Source organism: Cetorhinus maximus, chromosome 22 (assembly GCF_964194155.1).
Source record: "Cetorhinus maximus chromosome 22, sCetMax3.hap1.1, whole genome shotgun sequence".
In the NCBI taxonomy this organism is placed as follows: domain Eukaryota; kingdom Metazoa; phylum Chordata; class Chondrichthyes; order Lamniformes; family Cetorhinidae; genus Cetorhinus; species Cetorhinus maximus.
Genome location: NC_135900.1, coordinates 42,269,211 through 42,293,276, shown reverse-complemented (window position 1 = coordinate 42,293,276; position 24,066 = coordinate 42,269,211). Strand labels below are relative to the sequence as shown.

The window sequence follows — 24,066 nt, the reverse complement described above, 5'->3', positions numbered from 1 at the left end:
AGCCTCACTGACATCAGTTGACCTGGATACATGGTTCCTCTCAAGCTCCAGGGCCTCCTGTTTGAAGCGGCTTAACATCATCAGGTGAGCCTGGCCACCTCCAGTCCTCGAATGCTCAGACGCAATATGCGCATTCTTCTCCTGAGAAAGAGAGAACACCATTCATTGCGGCTATTTGCACGTGGACTCTGCACACGCACGCTTCACCCCAACCACAGTGGCCCATATCAGGCCTCCAGTGCCTCCTCTCCCCGCTACTGCTGATCATTCACACAAAGATAGTACGCCTGCTCCCAGCACCCCCCTATGGCCACCTTGGACACATTCTGCGTACATCATTTTAGGAACCACATGATCTTTGCTCCCATAGCAAGGAGGCGCAACTATGTACAGCGTCGAGGGCAGCAGATGGCTCTTGGCCATGACACCTTGAGGCTCCCCTTCCACAATCTCATCACCGTGAAAAGACATGTGTTGGAGTTCTGAGTATGTGCCTAGCTGCATCTCCTGCAGGTTGGCCCCAGACTAATCATGTGTGACTCAGAGCAACACATGGTGCGGGGGAGAACTCATCTCCTCATGAACCACTCAGGCTGATGTAAGCATGGGCACTATCTGCTTGCCCAACATGATTCAATGCAGTCACGACAGTAAGACTTTGGGGGGGTGGGGGGCCTCAAAGGCTAAGGCTACCTGCTGGGTTAAATGCTCAATGCCAACATGGTACTCACCCTTCCAGAGCGCAACAAGTTGTTGAAACATTTACGACACTGGATCCAGGTGTGCCGCACCACGTCGCGGGAGCTCACCACCTCTGCCGCCACCTCCAGGCACACTTTGTCATGTTGGGGGTGCCTCCTCTCATCCTGGGGAAATAGCAGCTCCCGCTGTGCTGCCACCTCCTCGAGAAGGGCAGCAAGGCATCAATCTGAAAAGCAAGAGGTGCTGGCCTACCCTACAATCTGCCCTGCTCCTGTGGCAGACCCTACAGATTGGTCTGGTCTACTCCCCTGTCCTTCCCTCCAGCTTGCCTGCTCAGCAACCCCCTGCGGTGTGACCTCGAATTGGCCATTGTGAGCAGCCTACAAGAGGCTGCCAGGCCTTCCTTTAAACAGACTGCCGGGTCGCCATTGCACCCGGTGGTCTGTGCACTCCCGCCACCGCCTGCACACTCCCGCTATCCACGAGAGTCGGCAAATACACTGGGTGGGCCTTAATTGGCCCACCCGGGTAAAATGGCGGCACAGCCGGGCGTCTGGCCCAGCTCCGCCCGCTCAACAGACAGAAAATTCTGCTCTGTGCGCAGTTTTGTTATCCTTATTTAAAACGGATATAATTGTGTTAGAAAGGAAGCGTTGCTAGGAATCGCGCGGCACGTAACCCACCTCCTGACTCCCCAAAGCCTGTCCACCGTCTTACAAGGCACAAGTCAGGTGTGTGATAGAACACTCCCCACTTGCCTGGATGAGTGCAGCTCCAACAACACTCAAGAAGCTCAACACCATCCAGGACAAAGCAGCCCACTTGATTGGCACCACTTCCACCAACATTCACTCCCTCCACCATCGACGCACAGTAGCAGCAGCCTGCACCATCAACAGGATGCACTGCAGGAATTCACCAAGGCTCCTTTGACAGCACCTTCCAAACCCATGACCACTACCACCTAGAAGGACAAGGGCAGCAGATAGATGGGAACACCACCACCTGGAAGGTCCCCTCCAAGTCACTCATCATCCTGACTGGGAAATACGTCACGGTTCCTTCGCTGTTGCTGGGTCAAAATCCTTGAACTCCCTCCCTAACAGCACTGTGGGTGTACCTACACCACATGGACTGCAGAGGTTCAAGAAGGCAGCTCACCGCCACCTTCACAAGAGCAACTAGGGATGGGCAATAAATGCTGGCCCAGCCAGTGAAGCCCACATCCAGTGATTGAATAAAAAAAATAGAAGCAGCCAAGAGGAGATTCACTTGACTGATTCCTGGGATGAAGGGGTTATTTTATGAGGAAATGTTGAGCAGGTTGGACCTATACCCATTGGAATTTAGAAGAATGAGAGCTGATCTTATTGAAACATATAAGTTCCTGAGGGGACTTGACAGGGTGGTGTTTCCCCTTGTGGGGGAGTCTGGAACCAAAGGACACTGTTTAACAATTGGGGGTCTCCCATTTAACACTGAGATAAAGAGCTTTTCTTTTCCCTCAGAGGGTTGTTAGTCTGTGGAATTCTTATCCCCAAAGAGCAGTGGAGGCTGAGTGATTGAATTTATTCAAGGCTGAGTTAGATAGTTTTTGATCAGCAAGGGAATCAAAGGTTATGGGGGCAGACAGGAAAGTGGAGCTGAGGCCAGAATCAGATTTGCCATGATCTTATTAGGCTCGAGGGGCTGAATGGCCTGTTCCCTCTCCTAATTCTTGTGCTTCTGTGTTTTTGTAATCACTGGAAGTTATTTGAATGTTAACTAATATACAGAAGCCTAAAGACACACTAAGTTACTAAAATAGCAAAATACCTTAAAACTATAGACATCAATTCACAAGTTCTGATTGTTTCTTCTCAGAAAACACTCAAAAGTAATCTTAAATGATGAGTTGTGTGGAGACAATTCCTCATGGAGCTCCAATTAGTCCTATCAGTTGTTAAGGTGAGATGAGACTCTGAAGTGGCCCTTGAATTTCATGGGATCCTGCCTTTGATGTAAAACCAAACCCTTTGATAGTCTGCAGCAAATGCACAGCATTAGCAAACTGGTGAATGAGACACATCTATGTGCTATTTTTGTCTTTCCAGTTATGCTGAATCTCAACAACATCCAGTAGAAGGGGGAATGACAATTATATAGACTGATAGCAGGGACATTTGTTTTAAGATAAAAAAGGAATTCTCCAACTGTGAGTTACTAACATACAGACAGACATACAAGCAATGACAGACAGGAAAAGATCCTCTGGTCCACCCAACCTGCCCCACAAAATTATAGTGCTTCATACATCATTCACATACACCTACCATCCCACCCGAAACCTTCTTGGGAGAGGCAAAAAAAAAAAGATTTTAATAAAGACCAACTTTGGGGAAAAAATCATCTGGAATGCTCCTCTCTGACCTTCCAGGCAATCACTCTGGTCCTGATAATTCTATGAAGTACCTATCTCTGTCAGAAACAAGTCCAGTCTCACTTGAAGGAGTTCAACAAATTCTTCCTTTGCAGGAGCCAGCAGCCTGTTCTACAGGGGCACTGTTCCCTGGTTAGATGCCATGAACTGGCAATATTGCCATAAAACAAAGATATTCTCAAGCCTTTTAGGTATACCATCATATATTAAGAAACCTTGCTTTGAGAAGCTATTTTGAAATCAGAAATTCTGGTCAATGACTCGTTCCTTTGTTTTTTTTTTCTGTTTGCTTCTGTGCTTTTATTATTCAGAGTATTTATGACATTGGGAGATAATACAGGAAGCAGAGACAAGCAGATTTGGGATTGGGGAGAAACTTATAATATGCATATCATATCTCAAAGGAGGACTTGCTTGAAAGACTGAACTGGACAGGTTGTAAGGCCATTTTTTAGTCCAGTGGTTTTATTCTTTAAACTGGCTGGAAGGAGTTACTTACACTGATTGAACGAGGGCACAACTGAAGACAAGACTTCCAACTACCTACAGAGTTAAAATTGGGCCTGAGGTTAATGCTGTGTCTGTTGGCGATCCAGCTTCCTTACACTGTTGTCTCTATGGGTTAATAACTGTATTACTGATGCTAATCCAGCTTCCTTCTGCTATCAATACTGTCTCTGCTACTGTTAAGGTTGTCAAGTTAAACTAAAGCCTGCCATAGTATGGCAGTGCAGAAGTCCCTGTGCTGTTGAATTGTCTGATGTGTTGCACCAGGTTTGAAATCTCTTCATGTCAGTTTTCCTCCATACCAGTTATTTTTTGACACTTCCTTTGAGGAAAGCACTTGTTAGAGCCTGGCCAGATTGCGTTTCACCCATCCTCCTGTGGGGCTGAAGTTTTAGCAATATGTTTGAGCTTATTTGAGAAAATGTTTCTTCTTACCCCCCCCTCCCCTCTCACACTAAATGTAAACAAAACTGAAATTACATTTGTATGAATCCTTTCTTTATTTTGCACTTGCAGTGTGAAGTGAAACCTTAAGGGCAAAACATTTGATTCCACCAAAGAACTGTGATTTATTTGCACTGAGAGTTCATAAGTCTTAAACCATTCCATGTGAAGTGGATGAAAGTGTGCAGTGATGGCGGAGACAGAACAAGCTTTGCTGGAGATCAGCTTTCCCCCAAACGTGAAGGAGACACAGCCGGAAGAAATGGCAGAGCCATCAGATAGCCAGGCTGCTAAAAGTGAAACCTTACCAAACAGGGGGAACTGGAAAGGAAAATTTGACTTCTTGCTTTCCTGTGTGGGATATGCCATTGGACTTGGAAATGTCTGGAGATTCCCTTACCTCTGTGGCAAAAATGGTGGAGGTAGGACACACTACTGAAAATTACTGCACATAATTTATACAAGTAGGGCATTGACCAACATATGAAAAAGTGTAATGATGTTTCCTTGAGAACACACTCACAAAGAATGTACTGCTGGAAAGTCATTCTTAAGAAACTACAACTAACTGATGTTACAGTCTTCACCCCTTGCCCCCAGCTGAAGCTCACATTTTTCATCCATTCCTTTCTAGTAAGCTCTGGTATTCTCACTCCTGCCAACCAGTTACTGCTGGTACTGTTCACCTCATTATCCAATTTCACATTGACACTCTTCTCCCCTCAACCCCACCTCAGTTCATGTCATTTCTCATTTACAATACTCCAGTCCTGCTCTCATATTCATTCGTCTCTTAAATTTGTGCATTGCCCCTTCTCCTTTCCTCCTAAATTAAAGCACTCGCTCCTCATCTTTCTCCCTGAGGTCATATTGGAATACACCTCCCACAAAAGTTTATTTTGACAGTGTCCTCCTCCTTGTTTACAATTGGCACAATTCTTCCTCTCCTCCCTCAGATCATGCTGCCACCCTTCACCCTTCCTCCAGCTCACACTTGCATTACCCCACCTCTTTCCCCTCAGTTAGCAGGTTTATGTAATATGATTCTTTCCTCTCTTCCATTACCTCAAGCTTGCATTTTTCTCCCTGGCCACTCTGTATAAGCTGGCACTTTGCCTCCTCTTCTCCCTCAGAGCACAATGGTAATCTCCTTCACTTCTCATACTGAAATCATGGAGTGTCTCTGGACCATGTGACCCAGAAAATGTAATGTAAAATGTAATGAAAATGTACAGAAAATTCAAGTGCACCTGAGCCTGGATGGGTGTAATGTGTTGGCTGACCAGGGGAGGGGCAGGCTCCAACATTTTCATTTTGGTTGGAAATTAAAATGGTCTGTGGAACTACTTTAGCAAAAGAAATCACTGATGAGATTGAAAGTAGAGAGCCTGCTTTCCCCTTGATTGGTGCAAATCAATGTATCAGTGTGGTTCCCCTGTTTATTTGAACCAATGAAAAAGCGAAGCATTTGATGTCTGCAGCAGAAAATGTTAATGTACAGATTTATGGTGTGACAGCTATATGCAAGGTTTTTACTTGTAGATAAATATACACTAGATAATACCCTGTAGAGTTCCATAGAGATAAGTGTTTCTTAAATGCCTCAGCAGCTGGTGCCTCTGACTTGATTGCTCATAAATCAAGTCTTTGGCTTGTTGAGGGCCCATCTTTGAATTTAGTTAAAACGCTGGCTTAGTTACAACTACTTCAACGTTTTAAATTAAACTTTCTGCTGGAGTGGAAGTGTAATCGTGGTCTTCTGTAGTTTTTGCATGTGATTTGCAAATTTAATTTCTGCCCGCTAAACCTTCGAACTATATTACCACCAGATGCCGACCAGATGGAAAGCAAATTAGAATCTAACAATCTTAAGTCATATGTTCATATAGATAGAAATAATTTTATTATATAAATAGATATATGTTTGAGAAATTCAGTTGGAATAACGTTTTATTTATCATATTTCAGGTGCCTTCTTGATCCCATACTTTCTGACGCTAATATTTGCTGGCATCCCTTTGTTCCTGCTGGAAACAGCTCTTGGTCAGTACACATCCATTGGAGGCCTTGGCGTTTGGAAGCTAGCTCCTATGTTTAAGGGTTTGTATATTTGGCTCTGAAATTTTGAACTTGCATTGAAGAATGTATCAATATTTATTACATGGATTGTAATTTTTTCCAAAATGTTTTGAATAATTGGTTTGGAGTTTTTGTCCTGGCACAGAATTGGTAATGTTAATACCATAGCAAAATAAGGAATACATATAGAAATAGCACTGTAACTTAGAAAGTTAGGCCGAGGGTCTGGGTGAGATGTTGTCCTTTCGCCTTTGAGACCTATAATCAGGTTTACTTTGGACCGATGGAATGAAAACCTCTGTCCACTAGCTGTCTCCACAGAATGTTGTCCAAGCCCTCAAACGTGGTTAGGTACCTTAACACACAAATGCAGGTTGAAAAATTGCAGTCTCACCACATTGTCAGTATGCCACATGCAAGGGTTCATAAAATCTACCTAATTATGTAAAATGACTTTGGGACAGGTCCAGCCAAGAATGTAGTGAATGTGGGTCAACATCACAAACGAGCCAATAATTTGATCCAATTTCTCACTCTCAGGCCACATAGAAAAATGGAAATGCCATATTGGAGCAGTAATGGAGTTCTTCTGAGATTGGTGTTAATGTACTTAGATGGATCATTGTGAAGGACGTTTACTTATGTCTAACCAATGCAACATGTGACCTTGACAGTGCTTTAGGATCTGTATAGAGAATTTTGCTAGCCTTTTAGTATATTTGAAATAAAGAGTGTTATACAGCTAGCACTGATTTCATGTTGACTATAGAAGCATTGAAGCACAGTGAAAGGAAGGGATCTCAGTGAACAACATCATATTTTCCCACATTAAACTTCATCTGCCAATTTTGCCCACTCACCTAACCTATCTATAGCCCTTTTCAGACACTTAGGGTGGAATTTTCCATGCCCGCTGGCATTGGGCATCATGGCGGGCATAAGCAGACAATATGGCAGGAAGGCCAAAAATCAGATTCACGACGTCATGAAACCAGTTTGCAATCGTCCACTCTGCCTGTCGATGGTGGGCCGCATTTCTGGCTGCCACATGTCGGGAACTTCATTGTAATACTTCTGTATGTCATTATAAGCCAGTTTACCTGAATCATCCCCCCAACGCTGGATCGTCCGAGCACATATTCATAATTTCACACCGATGTGTTTCACGACAGCATTTATAAGGTGTGCACCGGGTGAGCTGCACTTCGAGAGGAACTCGGAGGTGAGTGCACAGTAATGTTGCACAGCACTCGCGAGGATCACCTGTTGGACTTCAAGGTTGAGGCGCTGCACATTCAGGCGAGGGCATAGGCAAGTCGTGTTATACCGGCTGGCTGTCAGTGCGGTGCCGGGGCAAGGGCTGCGCTGCAGTTGAGGTGAGTTGTGGGGGGCAAGGGGTGCACTACGGTTGATGATAGTGCACAAGCACATGCGGGGTGGGGGTCAGGGAAGCGGCCACACATTAGGGAAACCTTGTATAAAGCGACCATTCCTCCGGAGCTGAGACAGTTCAGGTGCAGCCACATTGACATGCTTGGAGTCGGGCCTATAGCTTATCTGTCCACTCAAGCAACACAGAGGCATGAAAGTGCCATCAAATGCTCCAGAGCCTTTCCCCCTTCAGGCACACACTGCAAACTAATGAGAGTTTTAGTGGACTACAGAACAGTTGGACGACTGGGCACATTGTACAATCTCCTTGTGAAACCTGACCACGGAGCAGTCACTGCTGGAGGCGTTCACATCCCCTTGCAATATCATTATTCCGGTTTGGACCAGTCTCTCCCGTGGGTCAAGCTAACAGTGCAACCTTGCAGTGTGGGTTAGGAGAATGTCTGCACCTGAGCTGAGAGCACAGCATGCAGTCCAATGGGCAAAGCTGCCACCAGTCGGTCAGGTGGAGTGGGGCAGAGGTGGTTGGGGTTTCAGGCAGCCATGCAGAACACTAAACTCTGGCCATCCAAGTGGTGGCTAGTACTCCCTGGGCTGCATTAAGGGGCCTTCAGACTTAACCAAGAGAGGTTCTTAGTACACACATGCTAACCCACGCATCTCTCTCTATCATCCTGCAGGAGGATTATATCAGGAATATGGAGCCTGGTGAACTAGCTGTATGCCTCATGGCACACAGAGAGCGAAGATGAAGGAGAAGAGAACGATGGAGGCGCCTGGCTAGGCAGAGGGAGGAGCAGCACCCTCAGGAAGAAGGGACGGTTGGGGCTCATGCACACACTGCTGAAGAGCCACAGTGAGCCATCGCTGGTCAGCGTCTATCTAGACCCAGGATCTATAGACAGCGCTTGTCATTCCTGCAGATGACTGAGAACCAGTGTCACCAAAGACTGTGCATGTCTAGTGAATTGGTCGCTCACATATTCCCCCTGCTGCAGGATTTGGAACCACGGAGACATGGAGGGCATCTACTGCCAGAGGCCATTAAAGTGAATGTGGCGCTCAATTTTTATGTCAGTAGTTCCTTACAGGGCTTCACAAGTGCCCTCTGTGGGATATTGCAAGCCTCCATGCATAAATGCATTCATGAGGTCACGGATGCCATCTTCGCAAAGGCACACAACTTTGTGCATTTTGCCCAGGATCAGGAAAGTCAGGATTTGCCCAGATCTCAGGTTTCCCACAGGTGCAGGTTGCCATCAACTGCACTCATGTGGCACTCAAGCAGTTACACTACTTCAACTTCAAGGGCTGCCGCTTGTTGAATGCTCAGCTGCTGTGTGACCACCACAAATGCATCCTGCAGGTCTGCATATGGTTCCCAGGGAGTGTCCATGACTCCTGCTTTCTCAGTCAGTCTCAGATCCCTGACGTCTTCCAGGCTCCACAGAGGCTGCAGGGTTGGTTCCTTGAGGACAAGGGCTACCCGTAGAGGATGTGGCTGAAGACACCCGTGTTCCGGCCTCAGACTGCAGCAGAGTGAAGGTATAATGAGACTCATGCTGCAACTCGCACCTTGGTGGAGCAGACCATCGGGATGCTGAAGATGAGGTTCCGATGCCTGGAGCGGTCTCGTGGAGGCCTACAATACAGTCCACAGAGGGTATCACGCATCACCATTGGCTGCTGCACCCTTCACAACCTGGTGCTGCAATGGGGAGAACAGCTGGCTGAGGAGCAGTTGGAGGAGCTGCACGTCTCCTCCGATGAGGAGGATGTCAATAGGGATGAGGGTGAGGAGGCTCTCAAAGGTGAGGATGATGGCGATGAGGCCATTGTGTTGCCCAGATGAGGCAGGGGTGCTCAGGAGGCCCTCATAGGTGTTAGATTCATGAAGGATGATGACAACATGCAGTGAGGAGATACCATAGATCCTCACATTGCATCTGTGAATGCTTGGCTCTAGTCTGGTTGATGGCAGCACATACACCCTCTGTGATAATGCCCCTGTCATGGAGACGCATCAGATGTCTATAGTCCCTACATTTCAGGAGGATGATGCCATAGATCCTCAAATTGCGTCTGTGAATGTCTGGCTCCTGTCTGGCTGATGGCACCTCAATGGAGCTCTCTGAACAGGGTCATATCATGGAGATACAGTGGGGAAACTTAACTTTTCCTGATCCGATGGCACCCTTCATGAGCTGAACATTTCAGGATCACACTGTCACTGGACACAGATGCTGATGGGATGGGGACCAGCCGCACCTCAAAGGTACTGGGAGCACACGGAGAGAATGACAGAACTCTGTGCCGCCGTGATAATAAGCCCCATCAAAGTGCAGCCATGACTGATGTGATCAGTGACAGTGAAGGCAGACCATCAATGTGCTGGGAAGGTTGCACAAACAGGGAAGAGGCCCTGGACTGAGACACCTGCCTTTATCTTGTGCAGGGACTTATGTTTCACATCTGAGTGAAACGAACACTGCTCATCAGAACAAGGAGCCATAGGCAGGGAGACACTGTTGGGAGTTTATTAACAAAGTGAACTTTATGAATATGCTATGCACACCTGTACCCAGGCTGTGCAATTACCTCTTTTTAACCTTCCTAATTCTGCTGCTACATCTTGGTGCTCCCCCAACATCCACAGAGGAGGTGGAGGCAGCCTGCTGACTGCTACGCCCTGTCTGTGTTGACCTTGACGCACGTCCTCTGGAGGGCCGAGACCTGGAGGGCCCCAGACTACTTTCGGGGTCTTGCTGTGTGGTAGTGGCACCCTTCTCAGCCTGTGGAGCAGGATTTGTTGAGGTCACAGGAAGAGGGGATTTGGATGGGCTTGACACTCTCGGAGTCATCTGGGTGAATGGCCTCTGGGTGTGTAACTCCTGACCCTCCACCCTATGGGTGCCCGAGGGCCCCTGGCTGACTCCTTGAGGAGAAGGGGAAGCTGGAGTGAGATCAAGCTGCTCTACACGCCTCTTGTCTTGACACTATTGGTGCCAACTACGGCATCAGCGATGGAGTTTAGCCTACACAACAGTACAGGACTGATGTTCAGGACCAAGGTCTCCATGGTGGCCGCCATCCTACCAGTGTTGACCTTAGTGTGTTGGCATGCCGGTGCTATCATCTCAGCCTGAAGGCAGATGAACTCCTCTATCGTGAATTGCAATTTGAGGAGTGCAGCGGACACCCATTCCTGATGTTCCCTAGCTTTTCTTTGCAGCTCCAGCAGCTGAGGTATGACCAAATCCAGAGGCTCATAATCTAACTCAGACTCTGCAGATTTCTGGTCTCCAGCAGTCCTCTAAGTGCCTGAAACCTGGAAATTCCCCGCCTCTGCCTGCTGTGGATCAGAAAGTGCTCACCCGATTGTGACGCCGAGGCTACTCTCAAACTAGGTCCCACTGAGGTGTGTGTCTCTGCGCTGATGGAGGGTATGGGTGAGCGCTGTGACGGGACTTCAGTGAGGGTTTCAGCAGATTCCTCTTCTGAGGTTTCTTCGGGGCTTGAGTCGAGGACTGGGGTCGCGGACTCCGTCGGCTGTTTCCTAGATGTGCTTGTGAAAGCAAGGAGAGATAATTAGTGCATGGCAGTGGCCTGTGAAACAGGACACATCACTCACAGCATGGTTGTCTGATGGATGTTGCACTGCTGGATCCTCACTTTATAGAGCAGCGCTGACCTCACTGTCAGCATAGGAATGGTCCAGGTCCTCGCCGGCCAGCTGGATGGCTCTATTTTCAAAGTCCACGAGGACCTTGATTTCAGACTTTCCTCCACCAGCCTATGACCTCTCCCTTTTGTTGTGTGCCAGCTTGTCCTGCATGAATACAGATGGAGAGAGTGTAAGCAGGACGCCTGTCAGGCCAGATGATAAGGATGCCTGGCATGTGCAGGTGGTGAGTGGTCCCATGGACAGGATGAGGACAATGATGATGAATGTGAGAGAGTGAATGGTGATGTCCCTGGAACTGGCAGTGAGTGAGTTCCCTGTGGATGTGTGATGGGTTTGTGAGTGTGTGAGTTGAGAGTGACGAAAAGAGTAACTTACCCTAGCAGAACAGAGGAGATCATTCATCCTCTTTCAGCAGGGTGTTGGCACTGACCACCGCTGCCACTGCCTCCCAAGCCGGACTGGTGATGTTGCTGCCCTCCTGCGGCCAGAGCTGGGGTAGAGGACATCATGGTGGTCCTCCACGGCATCCAAAAGGTGTTTCGAGGGACACATCACTGAATTGGAGGGCTGCAGTCTTCTTGTCTTTGGGGGCCATCTCTGCTGTGCAGCAGTCCTGGGCTGGAAGCACTGAGAGAGTGTGTGCACAGCTGCACTTTAAATATGGTGCTCGATGTGAGGGAGCAGCGAGGTGACGGGTGAATCAGTGGCTGCTCGTCAGCGAAACGACATGTTTCCCAGGAATGCATGATTAATGAGGCAGAATTCAGATGATATGGTGTAAAAAGCCGCCATTGCAGTCGATGGGTAAAACGTTCTTTTTCCCGCCTGCTACTGCACTTAATGCAAATCTGGGATGATTCTGCCCTTTGTATCCTCCTCACAGCTTGCTTTCCTATCTATTTTTGCATCATCAGAAAGTTTGACTGCAATAGTCAGTCTCTTCGTCCAAGTCATTAATATAGATTGTAAATATTCAAGGCCCCAGCACTTATCCCTACGACACTCCACTAGTTACAGATTGGCCACCTGGAAATGACCTATTTATACTGATTCTCTGGCCTGAATTTTCAGTCTCACATCAGGTGTGCAGAGTTGGGAAAATTCCTGGCTCCATGAATCTGACTCCTGAAAAAGTGTCCTGGAAGTATTTTTATCCTGAGGGGGGCAGGCGGCTTTTATGGGAATTGTGCCCGACTCCCTCAGAAACAGTTCGTAGGCAGCCACAGCAGCTGCTGGGTACAGAAGCGAGCTGGGAGAAAGGCCAGCCTTGGTGTCCAGCACTTTTCCCAACTGTGAAAAAAAGAATGAACCAAAAAACAGCCCTTCAGCACTCACCACTCACACCCCCTCAACCCCTCACACACTCCCTATGTCCCATCCAGGCCAACCTATGCCCCTCCACCCATTCCCCATGATCCCTCATACCCGCTAATGCCACCCTAAGTCTCTTCGTCCACCCTCCATGACCCCTCATACCCTTCAATGCCAACCTATGTATCTCTATTCACTTCCATGGCTCTTTATAGCCCCTATGCCAATTTAGTATCAACTCATGCCAACCCATGCTTCCCACTCACTTTGCCTTTATATCTTTCATGCCAATTCACCCAGTATCCACCATGGACAGATCTCACGAGCCACACTGAGATTAAATAAAGTTCTTAAGTGTCTATTGACTATTCACTATTTACAAAAAATGTTCTAATTGATAAAACAAGGCCCATTCACCACATTTAAATTCCTTTAATCCCTTATAAGAACAAGCATTTGTATTCATATTCTCACTTCAAAGACTTTATAAGCAGTTGGGGCTGTCAGTCAAATTCTGAACTGAAGGCAACCCAATGTGACAATGATCCATTGTGAAATCAGTCATGCAACACTAATCCTATAATGGTAACCCTCAGGCTTATGACAACAGATAGAGTGAAACACCAAGCACTTTTTTTTTCAACATGGTGGACAGTTTCTTTCAAATATTTAAAGGGCAGGAGATTTAAATGCCTTGACAGCTTGACAGTTCCCTTTGACAGTTCCAATGAGCTTGACAGTTCAATGAGCTTGTTCACTTTTTCTGCACATTTATGCCTACATTTAACAACCCCAAAGGGCAATTGAAATCTCCCAAAAGGCACTTCATGTCTCTCAAAGGGCACTTAACCTCTCCCAGATTTAAAGTGTAAGTCGTATTTCCCAATCCCTCCTTGTGAAAATCAGATTAGGCTGAATGTAACTGCACTTTAAGATGTTCAGCTGCAGTCGTGAGCCACAGATGTCTAAAATTCAACCTGTCCTCCATTTCCCCCTATATGAAAACGGCGGGGACCGGGTTCAGGGTGGGACGTCCGGATTTGGGCCTTCAGTACCACTTTTGCTACGACAGAGTGTCTCCATCTGAGTAAATATTGAAGCCTCCGTTTCTTGTTAGTGAGCCAGTCCTCTATCCATGTAAATATATCACCCCCAACACAATATGTTCTTAACTTGGAATCTTTTATGTGATACCTTATCGAATGCCTTTTGGAAATCCAAAGACACTACATATACTGGTTTAAAGATATACCTTTATCCACCCTATTTGTTACAGCCTCAAAGAACACTAATAAGTTTGTCAAACACAATTTGACTTTCACAAAACTATGTTGACTCTGCCTAACAGTATTGTGATTTTCTAAATTTTGGCTATTGCCTCTTTATTAATGGATTCTACCTTTTTCCCAATGACAGATGTTAGGCTAATTGGCCTTCAGCGGCCAGGGGAGAGGGAGGGCATGTAAAACGGGGGTGGGTAGGCACCAAAATTGGCAGCCCGCCCACCATTTTTAATTGAACAATTAAGAGTCAACTAGGCTTGTTATCAAGCCTATTGACCCAAATAATATACTGCCCACCATCACCATAATACGTTTGACGTGGGCAGCAGGGTGGGAACAAGAAGCCCGATTTTTAAACGAAAATGGTTAGAGGGCGGAAAGGAATTTTGGGGGTCACTCTTCAGGGGCTGCACTTTGCTGATCGTGGTGCAGTCGTCCTTAGACTGAAACCCCTTCCTTCCTACCCACTCCCTCTCTTAAATCCACCCTTAACCTCCCACTGGCCCTGTCCCTAATGCGCCCAAACTCTCGTGGCCCTAGTCCCCGGTCTTACCTGCTCTGGGGGTCCTAGTCCCGGTAGCTGCCACTGATGCCTTCCTTCCAGAGGGTGTGACTTCCAGCCCTCGTGAATCAGCCCAGCAGCGCGTTATTGCTGCAGGGCTGCTCAGCGAGGAGCCTGTCGGTGGAGGGGGGTGTGGGGTTGTGCCGACCATTCCCCCCTTCCCCATATTATTCAGCGTCTGCTTCCTGTCTCCCTCCTCTCTTGTTACATTTGCAGTTTCCAATCCATTGGAACCTTTCCACAATCTAGGCAATTTTGGGAGATTACAACTGATGCATCCACTATCTGTGCAATCACTTCCTTTAAGACCCTTGGATACAGATCATCAGGTCCAAAGGACTTTCAGCCTTTAGTCCTATTAGTATTCCTATTACCTTTTTCTCTAGTGGAATTAATAGTTCTAAGTTCTTCGCTCCCTTTCATTTCTTGAGTTTCAACTGTCCTTGGGATGCTTTTTTTGTCTCCCACTGCGAAGACAGATACAAAATATTTGTTCAAAACCTCTGCCATTTCTTCATTTCTCATTATAAATTCCCCAGCCCCACCTGCTAAAGGATCAATGTTCACGTCAGCTACCCTTTTCCTTTTCATATACTTATCGAAGCTTTTACTATCTGTTTTTATATTTCTTGCTAGTTTTCTCTCACACTCCAATTTCTCCCTCTTAATTATTTTTTAGTTTTGTTGGTTTCTAAAACTTTCCCAATCTTCTGCTGTACTACTAATCTTCGCAGTATTGTAAGTCTTTTCTTTCAATTTGATACCATCCTTAACTTCCTTAGTTACCACAGATGGTGCATCCTTTTGGTAGAATCTTTCTTCCTCAATGGAATATAATTTTATTGATAGTTATGAAATATCTCCTTAAATGACTGCATCTCCGCTGTCTTACCTTTTAACCTATTTCCCAGTTCACTTTAGCCAACTCTGTCTTCATACCCTTGTAATTGCCTTTGTTTATCCTGCCTATCACTCTATTGTCATGCCCTGTACAGGTATGTCATATTATGAACTTTCAATCAATACTTTTAAAAATTGTCCATAAACAAGCTGTTAAGATGGCTGCTACAAATCATGTGACTTTTGGCATTTGGACTGTAGACAGCATCACATCTCCACCAAATGTCTAATTAAATATGAACATAGATGAGGGTACCTCACAGTAATCTGTGGAATTCACACATCTCATTGCTTAAGGATGGACCCACACATAAACACAATGAAGTTTACAGACAACCTGCCTCCATGTTTCATACTGGACAAAAGGGAAGAATGAATCTCAATGGCTACTATCAACTACCTGTTGTATCACGATAACCTCCCCCATTCAAACAAGACTGTGTGAGCTTCAGAAGTGTTAACCCAGTAGTCACGTGATTGAAACTGGTTTCAATAAATGTGCCCTTATTACCCTAGGACCAAGGAGATCATCAGAATCATCAATCATCAGCCAGCCTGAGAACCAAACTCTGAAATTAGCTGCAAGTTATCAAGCAGTCAAAGTACATAACCTGTTCCAGTTTCAAACTTCCCATGAGAACTAACCTCTTAGATATTTGACTACAAGTAACCTCACAATCTGCTGTGAACTCTTCACTTTATAAGACCCTCATTTCAACTTTAAATCATCAAATCCCTTCAGGAAACCACAGCCTGCCACACAGGAACCTAGAAATTGTAAAACAAAGGCCGAATTAACTATAATCTATAGAAGTGCACCATCTTTATCTGTATCAAATCTTTGTGTGTGCATATGTGAGACTATGTGTGACATTGCATTAATTTGGGATAAGTGTGTGAGAATAAATAATCTTCTTCATTTGAAACTCAGGAAAGCTTGCTGCTGAATTATTTAATTAGAATACATACTCCAAGGTTAAAAAAATACACACCTCTTTTCCATACAAAACATATTGAGAGAGGTCACACACATTCTGTCCATGACACTATCACAGACCTTTCCTTTAGTTCTTTTTATCACCCTCCCCCTTGACTTGCTTAAAATCTATACATTTATAATTGTTCCCAGTTTTGATGAAGGATCATTGACTTAAAACATTAACTCTGTGTCTCTCTCTCTACTGGTGCTACCTGACCTGCTCAGTATTTCCAGCTTTATCTGTTTTTATGAAATATTGTCTTTCCAGCACTTGGCTCAATGGCTGAATTTAATATTTTATGTGTATCCTCAGGTAGTTTAAAGGGTATTCTCTTTATGAATCTTGAAGAGGCACTGTCCAGACAGTGTTTATAAAGGGATGCAATACATAATGTATTATTCTGCTCCAAAGTGGAACTGTGCACTTGGAAAATCATAAGACTCATTAGTTGCTACATAAAAAAGTCCATCAAAATTCAATTGTTGTTTGGAGGGGAGATTGTGTAGTTGGGAAAGTCCTTGAATGCTCCAGATCAACGATTCACTTCCATTTTATTTCTTTGAAGATTCTTTTGAAGCCACAATGAATGGTGATCATCGAGTATGTGTTTTTGACATTTTTAATAAGCTGTTGGACAGGTATGTCAATATATTATAGATGTTTTTTTCCAATAAACTGCACTCTGTTTCCTGACAGGAGTTGGGATAGCTGCTGTCATCTTGTCCTTTTGGCTTAACACGTACTACATTGTGATCATAGCCTGGGCTCTCTACTACCTCTTCAGCTCTTTCACATCAGTGAGTCTCAGTACTTTGGTATCTTCACCAGTATTTTCCAATAGGTCTGTGCTGATCTTTACTGTAACCGCGGTGGAAGATCCTTGGAAACTTTGGAGAAAAAAACATTGCTGACAATTCCTCCGGATCAGCCTTTACTGTAACTAACCTAGGTGCATTTTTAACAGTCCATTTTTAGAAAACCTTATAATGTTTCCAACACATGCTATTCTTGACCTGACACTGGCTGATGGTGCAGAAGAAAGTTTACTCTTTGCAAAAACCTGTAATATATTTGATTTGGAAGTATTTGGTGGAGTATGTGGAGGAAGTTTCCTTCTATATCTGTCTCGTCCTATACCTGCAGTGGCTGCAGGTACACATTCTAATGAGGCAGGAAGAAGCTATACTGGAATCTCATCCCTTTTTTTTTGTAGACTGCAACTACTCAGCAAAGCCCAGGCTAGTTAAGGGAATAAAAACAAAAATAGCTGGAAAAACTCAGCAGGTCTGACAGCATCTCAGCAGGTATGACTCTTCATCAGAACTAAGGAAAAATAGAAATGAGGTGAAATATAAGCTGGTTGAGGGGGGTGGGAGAGATAGAGCTGGATAGGGGGCCAGTGATAGGTGGAGGCAAAGAAATTGCCAAAGATGTCATAGACAAAAGGACAAAGAGGTGTTGATGGTGGTGATATTATCTAAGGAATGTGCTAATAGGTGACATTAAGGACAGAAAGCAGGACAAGCAAGGTACAGATAGCCCTAGTGGGGGTGGGGTGGGGGGAAGGGATCGAAATAGGCTAAAAGGTGGAGATAAAACAATGGATGAAATAAATTTAAAAATAATAGAAATAGGTGAGAAAAGAAAAATATATTAAAAAAAAATTTTAAAAATTATAAATTATTGGAAAAAGTGGGATCGGAAAGGGGGTGGGGATGGAGGAGAGAGTTCACAATCTGAAGTTGTTGAACTCAATGTTAAGTCCGGAAGACTGTAAAGTGCCTAGTCGGAAGATGAGGTGCTTTTCCTCCAGTTTGCTTTGAGCTTCACTGGAACATTGCAGCAGGCCAAGGACGGACATGTGGGCATGAGAGCAGGGTGGCATGTTGAAATTGGAGGTCTGGGTCATGCTTGCGGACAAACCGAAGGTGTTCCATAAAGCGATCACCCAGTCTGCGTTTGGTCTCTCCAATGTAGAGGAAACTGCATTGGGAGCAGCGAATGCAGTAGACTAAATTGAGGGAAGTGCAAGTGAAATGCTGCTTCACTTGAAAGGAGTGTTTGGGCCCTTGGACAATGAGGAGGGGGGAAGTAAAGGGGCAGGTGTTGCACCTTCTGTGGTTGCATGGGAAGGTGCCATGGGAGGGGGTTGAGGTGTAGGGGGTGATGGAGGAGTGGACCAGGGTGTCACGGAGGGAACGATCCCTACGGAATGCCGCTGGGAGGGTGAAGGGAAGATGTGTTTGGTGGTGGCATCATTCCGCATGATGGTGGTTCAGGTTGGATCAGGCGGAGGGTCGAGTTGGGTCGGGTCAGGGGGAATCCCATGGGGAGTTGTTGGAGGGGGCGGGGAATACTGTGTGGGGGCAATAGTCCGGGGGGGGGGGGTGGGGGGTGGGGGTCGGGGGTACAGTCAGGGTTGTGGGGCGGAGGCCAGTGGGGGGCGGTGGGGGGCAGTCTGTGTCTTTACAATAGTTACCTAGAAGTTAGAAGAGATCCTAATTCTTCTAATTTTTTCTGAGTAACTATCAGTGTAAACCTGGCGGAACCATCCGAAGTTTGCGATTTAAACCGTATTTTCAGATGGTTCTCAGGGCAGGGAAACTGCCCAGAGGAAGTGTGCAGTTCTGGGCAATTCCCATGCAAACCCTCACCTGTTAAGTTCAGAGAGGGAATCCCCAGCGCACGTTTAGCGTGACACCCCCTCTCAGAAGTTATGGCCCAATATGTACAATGTACATGTGGAAGTTGACCTTGTGCTTCTGAATGATATTATTGCGGGCATCATCAAAGGTGGTGGTACCAAGGATTGAGATCTGAAGTTACACTGGAGATCAATGCAGTGACCCAGGAGAACCCGTAAATAACGAAAAGAAGTTGGATTTTATTTTGCTTCTTTGATGTACATTGATTGAAGGATATATGTGTTTTTTCTTTAGGAGCTTCCTTGGCAAAGCTGTGGCAATGAATGGAACACAAAAGCTTGTTTCACTAACTACTCTCTGGTTGATACCGGTAACATGACCAGCGCAGTGACAGAATTCTGGGAGTAAGTGATGTTCACTCTGTCTGTTGAATTGGGGACAATTGTATCTACTAGTAATAGTTATTGATTAACTGCGTCGTTACGTGAAATGTAAGACTTTAAACTAAATGTTGGATTTTGCAGCCCCCCAAGGCTTTGAAGGTGAGGGGACACATAAAATCCAGCAGACACCCTTCTTGCTGTCTACCCACCCGTTCCCGTCCTGTCTGAAATTTTACATGGCGGGGGACGCATCGGGCGGCCCATCCACACTTGGGCCTATTGAGGCCCTTAAGTGGCTATTAATTATCATTAATTGGCCACCTAAGCCTCATCCCACCCCTGCTGGTATTTTACCCACAGCGGGGAAAGATCTATGCCATGTGGGCAGCCCAGCAGCTTTAGCTGGCTGGTGTCAGGCAAAGGTGGGTAGAGGGGGTTGGGAACCTCCTTTGCAGACCTCCTGGGCCCACTGGAGGAAACCCCCCACCAACAAAGGTAATCCCCCACCACCTTTACCCTAGACCCAGCCTCCTGAACACACCCCCTACCAAAACCCCCAACCCCAGGCTTACCTGGGCTCCTCGGCTTGGTGGGACTGTCTGTAGTCCCAATAGTGGCCACTGAACTTGATGGCACTGCTCAGACTACAGAGCTACTGGCCATCTGACTGGCGAACAGCTCCCCGAGAAGGGGCAGAAGCCTCACCTTGAAACAATTAACACTGCTTCCAGTGTTAAATTGCTGCAGGGCAGCCGTCAGAATTATAAATGGTCCCCTACTGACTTTTTAGATGGGGGTGACTTTGGTGTCCATAAAAGATATTCACTGAATACATGCTGCGCACACTGCCCCACACTGCCCAGGATCTTCCATTGACTGAAACATATCTTGAAAGGGTGCAGAATGTGATTTCTACCTGCTATGGAGAGCTGCCTTTGATTCATTTAAGAGAGAGGCTTTGGAGATTTGCTGGAACATTAGGATGCAGGTAGGTAACCTGCAAAAACCAAATTTAAAAAGAAAATCTTTGGTTCCCTCTTTTACTGATGCTAGATAACATTTTGCGACAGCTCACACAAACCTGGCTTAAAAATTGTCTGGTTTCATTGCCAACAACACAACTCTAGTTGCTTGGACTTCACAGGTATCTTATGTGACTGGCAGTTAAACTAAGTAAGTTGTGGAAAATATGTCAAAAGACACACTTCCCTGCCCTGTCTTTAATTGAACCCCTGACTGCCAGGTCTGGGGAGTGGAAATTGAAAAAAAAACTTGAATGTCGTGGTGCCTATTCCAGAACTATATTTAAGCACCAATCTGTCCCAGAGCCACCAAAACACTGGTGGAAGGACAGAAGAATCAATTTTGTATGACTCCTGGACATGATAGGTAGAACGTTTACCCACAAATTGAAATAATTTACCTGCTTTATTTGTGGCTGTAGTTGAAATGCTCCAGCCTTTGCACCAATCCATCCTTCACCCCCAGCTGTAAATTTTTCCTTAATCACAAAAGTGATGATTTATTTTTCAGAGCAGAGTGCATCTGGAGCAAAAACATGATTGATGGTTCAGTGGGCTGGAACGCTATTGTTTTTCATCTGCTGATTATGGACTCAGATCCAACCTAGACTAACATGGGGGCCAAAGTGAAATATGTCTGGGACAGGTTCAAAATGCTCTTACTGGGTTCAAGTTTACGTCACAAAACTGTTCTCACATCAGTGCAAACAGCCACTCTGTGGTACTCTCACTTAGGAAGGTTGATGTAAAAAATGAAAAGTCACTGGTGCAGAAGAGGATGATTTTTGGAGCTTGGTATAAAGCTAAAATTTTTGAGACAATTTAGAGGTTATGTATGTTATTCTGCATCTAATCCATGCTTCACCTAACCTGGGAGTGTTTAATGCTAACACTTGTTTTTCCATTTCACTGTTTAGATGTGCCTCATTTCAATGAGTAGTAATGCACCAAAAAAACAACAAATTAACAAGGGAGTATTTTCATACTGCTCATTTTCGTTTTCCAGGTATTTTGCACTTTACTTTCTCAGTTGTGCATTTCCCTAAGCTGCACAGAATTTTCTAGCTGAAAAGGCAGGCAGCAAGCCAACTACCCGCTCACTGACAATGCTGCTATTGGTTAACTCAATGCACATGACGGTGGGAGACTTTCCTCTCAATTTTCTTATTCTTTCCAATGGAAAGTGTTTGGACCCCAGCTCTTGATGAATTGGGAATCTTCAATGTGCATGGCAGGAGCATTATTGGCATGAAGTTTTATTTAATTTTTTTTATATGTAAGCACATTTCAAAACCTGATGTAAGTCATTATTATGTCAAAATTACTCCTGACATGAGACTAACCATAATTGCACCAGGGAGCCCTTAAAGAGTGGGGAACATTTGATACAAACCTACCAAATGATCCCTGGGCTGCAGCAGGCAGTGCCTGGAGGAGTATTCCTGCTCACAACAATTATTCCTATCTTGCTGGATCATCATCTTGATTTGGAATGGAGTAGGCAGTGAATGTTAATGCTGCCTCCACACACCCAATTGTGGATCACAGATACATCACAATGGGAAGATGTGGGTGGGCCTATGAGGAAGGCAACCTGATGGGGATGGGCTTTTTTCATGCAACTCCAAGTAACTGTTTAAGAAATGCAATTCCAAAAAAATTGAAGTAGTTGTTTGTCCAGATGGCAATAGGTGAGAGGTATAGTCTTAAATAGTGGGAGAAAATTATATGAAGAACTTAATGCAGTTGAGTTGAAAGATGAAAAGAGCCATTTGTGGATGAAAAATTGGGAATAGATGGAGATTAAGATTCTGTATCGCTTTGAGATAACGAATTTATGTCACAGTGTATACTTTTCTATATTTTCAGACGGAATATGCACCAAATTACCAGTGGTCTAGATGAGCCAGGGAGTATACGGTGGCCTCTGGCTGGCACTCTGGCCCTTGCGTGGTTGTTGGTCTATTTCTCAATCTGGAAAGGAGTGGAGTGGACAGGAAGGGTATGACCAAAAATATTCCTGCCTTATTTTCCCTCATAAAAATCAAAAGAAGACAACCAGATTGTCCTCATATAGTAAAGTTCAGTCAATGGTTTGTTGGTCTTTGAAAATCAACACACTTTTTTGAATGCTTCTCTAATTTTTGTACCGCACTGTTCACAATAGTGACTGGGTGATTAACCTTTAATTCCAGGAGACTGCAGGATGATCCTGGAGGGCTTGCAACTCTACTTGTTGGTCAAAACATAGGGGTCTAAAATGGATAGCCCGGAAAAACAGGTGCAGAGATCACAATGCGTGATTAACCCACCCGGATAGTTTGATATTCTTGATGATAAGGCTCAAAGTGCCAAATGGCCTCCTTCTGCTCCTGTTTCTTTTGTTCTTATGTTCAGCACCTGTTTCGCCATTCCCTGTAGACTAATCCAACTTGAAATATGATAAAACATACCAAACACTTGTAGAAGTGTACCACTAACTTGTGGAAGTTAGAAGGAATCAACCAGAACTAACATGTAAGTAGCTAATGATCTCTTTAAATAGCACTGGCAGCAGTAGTGATGGTGGTTGGGAGCAGAGTTCCTTCATGTTGCTGAACATGTGTTCAGCTGCACAGGATTATGCGAGGACAACAGCTGGAGCATGGAGTTCCAAGGTGAGAGGGCTGGCATCAATTCAGCATTGCATGACACTCTGATCTGCTGCCCTGCATACTTCCAGTGGGCGTTAGCTGTGCACACACCATTATGACATCGGGCCACATTCTCAACAGAAGTATGTGGACTCACAGCGGACCCATTACTCCAAGCAACAGACTTTACCGAGCCCGATTTTACACACATAGGGCTAAATTTTCATCTCCCGATGTTGAGCAATACCGTGTCAGGAAGACAAAATGGGAGACATTTGGGACTACATTTTAAAATTTCCCCTCTGATTCCAGGTGTCCGACATTTTTTCATTGGGTCGGAATACGTGGTGGGCTAATGCTCACTTTAAATCAGTTTTGGGTTCGCTATTTAAATGCCCGCTCCAAAATCAAGTTTCCCTGTCATTCATTAGTTAGTGTAGGCAGCTGGGTCCCTGCAGGCTGTGAGAACCGTGCCACCATGAGCCTTGGGGAAAGCCTCCTGTGGAATCAGGAATCTTTTGAGGGGTAAGTTTAAAGGCCAGCTTCCAGGGCATGGTAATGTTTTAAAATAATTGTTACAATCCCTGTGGGGGAAGCAAAATAACTACATTTACAGAATGACCCCTGTATGATGAAATTACCAACATGATTCCATTTTTTGTAGCTTTTACTTATACATGAATCAGAATCTATATAGATTAAACATGAATTAACATGCAAATTATAGTCAATACGAACTATAAATTGGAATAGCAAATACAACAAAGACTATCTCATGACATTACAAGCATTCATATCACTCTCTACTCAAATGTCGCACTACGTGCAATCTTACAGTCTTTCCAAATCAGCCTCTAGAATGCACAATCTCTCACTTCTCTCGCTAATGATGGATTTGGTTCTCAAGTCACCGGCAATGCTAGCTTCATTTCATCTGAGTCCCCAGGAGACAGTTGTCACCCCAACAGCACACTCCTGCAGAATCTCCTTAGCTAGATTCGCAAAGTCTTGATGACACAGATTCCCCAGGGACTCTTTTATCTTACTCCTTTAATTAACCTTGATTAATGGTCTGTACAGTGCTGGCAAAACTGAGGCATCGCCATAAAATTGTCCAAT

At 45.2% G+C, this 24,066-nt stretch overlaps 1 protein-coding gene across 1 annotated transcript in view; it reads left to right on the top strand.

The window, feature by feature from the left end:
* Positions 1–24,066, top strand: part of LOC144696636 (sodium- and chloride-dependent GABA transporter 1-like) — a 78,139-nt gene that overhangs the window by 10,260 nt on the left and 43,813 nt on the right. Inside the window, exons 2-6 of the mRNA XM_078568175.1 lie at positions 4,145–4,494; positions 6,041–6,172; positions 16,961–17,061; positions 19,204–19,313; positions 22,184–22,316. Coding sequence (XP_078424301.1) covers positions 4,263–4,494; positions 6,041–6,172; positions 16,961–17,061; positions 19,204–19,313; positions 22,184–22,316 — 708 coding nt within the window. The 5' untranslated portion in view covers positions 4,145–4,262. The remainder of the gene's footprint in view (positions 1–4,144; positions 4,495–6,040; positions 6,173–16,960; positions 17,062–19,203; positions 19,314–22,183; positions 22,317–24,066) is intronic.